Source organism: Embiotoca jacksoni, unplaced genomic scaffold (assembly GCF_022577435.1).
Source record: "Embiotoca jacksoni isolate LCO1_2020_lvr unplaced genomic scaffold, fEmbJac1.0.p SCAF_4, whole genome shotgun sequence".
In the NCBI taxonomy this organism is placed as follows: Eukaryota; Metazoa; Chordata; class Actinopteri; family Embiotocidae; genus Embiotoca; species Embiotoca jacksoni.
In genome coordinates this window covers 19,328,931-19,333,587 of record NW_027185392.1, presented here as the reverse complement: position 1 = coordinate 19,333,587, position 4,657 = coordinate 19,328,931, and the positions used below count along the sequence as shown (strand labels likewise).

General features: G+C 43.2%; 1 protein-coding gene across 1 annotated transcript in view; it reads right to left on the bottom strand.

Annotated features, from left to right (window-relative positions):
• The window catches only part of LOC138209097 (extracellular serine/threonine protein kinase FAM20C-like), a 33,128-nt gene that overhangs the window by 26,441 nt on the left and 2,030 nt on the right, over positions 1–4,657 (bottom strand). Inside the window, exons 3-8 of the mRNA XM_069167458.1 lie at positions 4,342–4,517; positions 2,967–3,045; positions 2,644–2,736; positions 2,326–2,441; positions 1,959–2,139; positions 1,720–1,829 (exon numbers count right to left, since the gene is read on the bottom strand). Coding sequence (XP_069023559.1) covers positions 1,720–1,829; positions 1,959–2,139; positions 2,326–2,441; positions 2,644–2,736; positions 2,967–3,045; positions 4,342–4,517 — 755 coding nt within the window. The remainder of the gene's footprint in view (positions 1–1,719; positions 1,830–1,958; positions 2,140–2,325; positions 2,442–2,643; positions 2,737–2,966; positions 3,046–4,341; positions 4,518–4,657) is intronic.

Below are 4,657 nucleotides of genomic sequence, written 5' to 3'. Positions count from 1 at the left end.
GGGATCACAAAATCTGTCTTTGCCAGTCTACATTAGGACTTACACAGGAAAATCTGGAGAGAAAAAAAACCCAAAACAAATGTGTTAATTCAGCCTGAATACTGTATAATGCTACAGTATTTAACATGTATTGTTAACTCGCTATGTTACACAAACAAGGCTGGATTTTAAAACTTAATATAGAAACGAAACTACCAGGAGACTCTGAGGAGTTGAACAACATGAGGAGACTCTTTTCTGAGCAGTTTTCAAGGAAGCGACTGAATAGAAACAAGTATTTTCTCTCATCTAAATATGATGCAGCTTCCATTTGGATGAGATGAAAACAGTATCTAATTGAGTACCATCCTCGTTCAGTCACTCACTTTCAGAGACTTTAAAACGTGAGTAAAAGAGTCTCCAGATCAAATGTAAAACACACCCTGAACAACCAAACACCAACATGGCTTGTTTTCACCTGAAGACCATTTCTACGTAAACATGAACGTAATAAACTAAATAAGGTGTTGTTGTTGTTTTTTTTTTTACTCTTTATTAACATTAACTTAACATCAGTCCCGGAACTACTGCGGTACTGCCCAGTTAGCAAGTTGTGCTAACTTTGTTGAAGTTAACTCGGGAAACCGGTGAACCGACGCTGAGGTTGAACACGTGTTCTTCCTGCTGAACTTCAGACGCCAGCGTCTTGTCCTGAAGCTCAATACGTACTTTTAAAACGACTAGCTAGTTAACTGCGTCAAGAAACAAACTTTCGGGGACTTTCTTACCTGACGGAGAAGAAGTTGTCAGCTGTAACCACGGGCAACGGCTCGTTGCCGCGGGCGACGGCTCGTTGCCGCGGTAACGAGCAGTAACAGCTGTCTGCTGCGGAAGGTCGAGTATGACCGGCTTAAACTGCTCTTAACCTTCAACCTTTCAAGCATTTCTGTCTAATACAGCTTGTTAAGAAGTGTGGTTAATAGTGACGAGTGTCCCAGAATATGTACGTGTTCACGTGTCAGTGCACATTCGATGCAATAACATGTGGACGTTGTATACACACACACACAGGTGAGATAAATCAAATGAATGATGGCTGATCCTGCAGGTGCCTATAAAGCACCTGCAGGTGTCACGGCAGAAACAACCTGGCCTACTGCCACCGACACACCAGATGACTTTCAGAGCTGTCTTGTGATCACGAATCTTGAAGTTGTTGTTGTTGTTGTTGTTGACACACTCCTCTAAAATCAGGAGACGTGTCACCAGGAGGAAGGACACTGCACAACGGGTCACAACAGTTTTCACAATCCTGAATTTTGACTCCCCAACAGGTCCCAATGTTTACCCTGCTTCATATCTTTCGGGCGTCTGCAAGTTCCTCATCTTTTCACAGTCCCACATGGCGATTGATGGCTGATTTGTAAACACTGAGGGAGTTGATCTGGGGGTTTTGTCTGCGATTTCCAAATAACTGTCAGCAAGTAGAAAATCAGGCCCACAATGCATGTGTGTGTGTTTTTTTTTTTCTGCTGTGGCATGTCAAGATGTCTGCTATGAAAAATGTACCAATCGAAATGGTTTTATTAAGAAGCCCAAACTACTCAACCCCTTTCTGTGACAATAACAATGCCATCAGCTCTCCTTACTGCATACCACTTCAGAGTGTCAAGAAAGTTTACAGTTTGCCACAGACGAACAAGAAATCCCTCTTTTGGAAATCTGACACAATAAACATACTCATCAGGAAGTCCAGTATGACCAGATCTATGAAGTCCACCAGTCGTGTGCCTTGGTCGTACGGCGAGGTCTTCTTCACCGTCGAACAGTAGTCAGGTTCTGTCTTCCACCTGAAACGGACACACGTTCAAGTCCTCTAAGACAAAAGTCAGCAGGACGACCCGCTGATTTATCAGCTTTGAAATTAGCTACCCAGCAAAGAGGATTATACAAAGACCTCTGTGCCTGAATGCACTAACTTTGCCAGCTTGCTGCGGCTGTAGGAGCGCCTCCATGGGGATCTCCAGCTCCTGCGGGCCGCTAGGGTGGGATCTGGCAGCATGACAGCCAAGGAGGCCTCCAGGCCCCGAGGTCGGCCACACACTGCATGCTCTGTTGAGCAGTAGTAGGAACACTGGCCGTAGAAGCACACATTCCCCACTAGGGGGCGCCAGAGGAGCACAGAGAAGGACAACAACAACAAAAGAGGCATGTGAATGAGGGGAGAGAAAAAAATTGGCATCAAAGAGGTTTTATGAGAAGAATATTCATAGATTCATAATCAGTTGACATGCAATGGCATTGAAAGCAGGGCAAATGAATAAATTAGGAGTGTGTTGCCGGTACCAGGGGAGTTGAAGAAGGTTCGGGCCAGCCTGCGGTCGGTCGTGACGTGTTTGATCTCCTTGACCACATCCACCAGCCTCCCAACCACAGGGGGGATTCTCCTGTAACCCAAAATCCTGCAGAGAGAGTCAGAGACAGTATGAGACGAAGACAGAGTCGTTCAGATATAAAAGAGTAGGACAGAGAGGGAGGAGAAAAACAAATCTAATACAATGTTACATAACACATATTCATTATGTGGCCATTTTTAGCCACAATGCCACTCGTGGTGCTCGCTGTGCTGTGCTGTAGTTTTCTTGGATAAAAAAAAAAATGGACCTGTCCAGGTGAAAAGCTGCGATCTCTGCATTGTGTCTCTCAAAGTCAGAGAAGTAGTAGAGGTTGTAGTCGGTCTCTTCATCTCTCTGCTGCCTGTCAGAGAAGAGCAAAGTTACAAATACATTCTTTCACATCAGATGTACACCATAGAAAGTCTATTTCGTTCAACTAAAGGTGGCACTAATCTACCTCTAATCTACATCTGGGGGTTTACTTTTCCTCGTAGTATTTATGTAAACAACACATTTCTCAGCTGTCTGAAAACTTAAAAATCCCACTCTGTGATCTAATCACTGTGTTTTGTTTTTCCGTGTGCAACCTACTTCATAGGTTTGAACATGGCTTGGCCATAGTTGGGAAACGACATCACCAGCTTCAGTTGCGTCCCCCCAGACTTCTGCACTGAAAAACAGTACCCAGAATGTTACCATAGCAACAAAGCACAAAGCGTGCAGCAGCATGCTGCAGAACAAACACCATTAATGTGGCACTCAAACACACACGCACAATGTAACAGCGTCATCACCAAGAATTTGCACAGTTTGTGCACAGACAGCACTATTTTTATTGCTCTCGTGCTGTGTACACACGTGGCTTATGCTATATTTGGAGGGTATTATTTGAGTAAATATCAGCCTTCATTGGATAACATAGCACTATTATTGGCTACAATATGCTAGAGGAATTATTATTCACATTACGCTGTGCAATGTAGTTTTATTATCATTTTATCTAGCTGTGCATACTGTCTTCTTTTTTTTTTTAAACGTCTTACTAAACATTTATATATCAGGAGTTAAGAAGATTAAGCCACAGCTCCTTAACAATCATCCTTTTTTCTGTGCATATGGTTACTTCTCTTCAGTCTTTTTTTTCTGAAAGGTTCATCTGCTCTTAAGAAATCTGACTAATGTAAACGTAAGTGACACTGAACTGAAGTTACAAAGGCACAAAGAATCTGAGAGTGCTTTCAAATTTGCATTTGGATTTTCCTGTTTATTTCACATATCTACATATAGATATACTGCTGTTGAACTGTACTTTGTTATGAGAGGTGTTCCCAATATTTTGGCCCCTCCATTTGAGTTCATGTGGTTTACAGAATAAGTAACACCTCTCAGTAAAGCCAGTTACAGTTAAACATTCACACAAATCAAATCTATTTTAGAATAAATTAACACAGCTTTTAATCAGATTGGATAACTACAAACAGGAAAGGAGAATTTATTGTTGGGCTGTTGTGTTACACTCAAAAATGTACCTGTCAGTGGTTTTAATGTTATTATCCAGTAATGGTGACTTTTGGCCAAAGAGGCTGCGCAAAAGCAAAGCAACACAGTTTCATTTTATTATTCACTTGTAAATCAAACCTAACTGGAACCACTAAAGTTTTTTTACTGCCATCCTCAAAGTCCTCCAAAACCTTACTGAGAGAAAATAGTGAATAACTTCAAATGCAAAGAAACCCGCATGATTGACTGACGCCAAGAAGTTTGCTCTACCAGTGGCTCATGTATTCCTGCCCATAGTCTGCTGAGCCTCCGAGGGCCCTCAAAGCTTCACAGTTGCTTTCATTTCAGGAGAACTTCAAAGTGAATCCACATTTGAATGTCCAGCCCTGAACCTCAGGTGTCGCACAATCACAACATTTCTGCTCTTTATCCCCCCCAAACCCAAATCAGAAGCTGCGTGTCCCACCTGCACTGACGATGCGGTGCGTGGCAAGCTGCTGAGTCAGAGCCTCCATGTTGGGGTCACGATGGGGGTAGAGCTGCCGGCGGTTGATGCCCAGGTGGAAGCGCAGCCACGGAGGGTGGCTGGTACTGCTGCTGTTCCACTGGATATCCTCGTAGCCTTCCTGGCTAGCACTCACCCTGGAAACAGACTGCATTTGGTAAATAAACAGCACTTACATACCGCCTTTCTACCTTTAACAAGCAAACCATTTTACAATTAGCCTCCATTCACACACACAGAATCTCATGCAAGGCCATGGCCTGCTGATTGGGAGCAA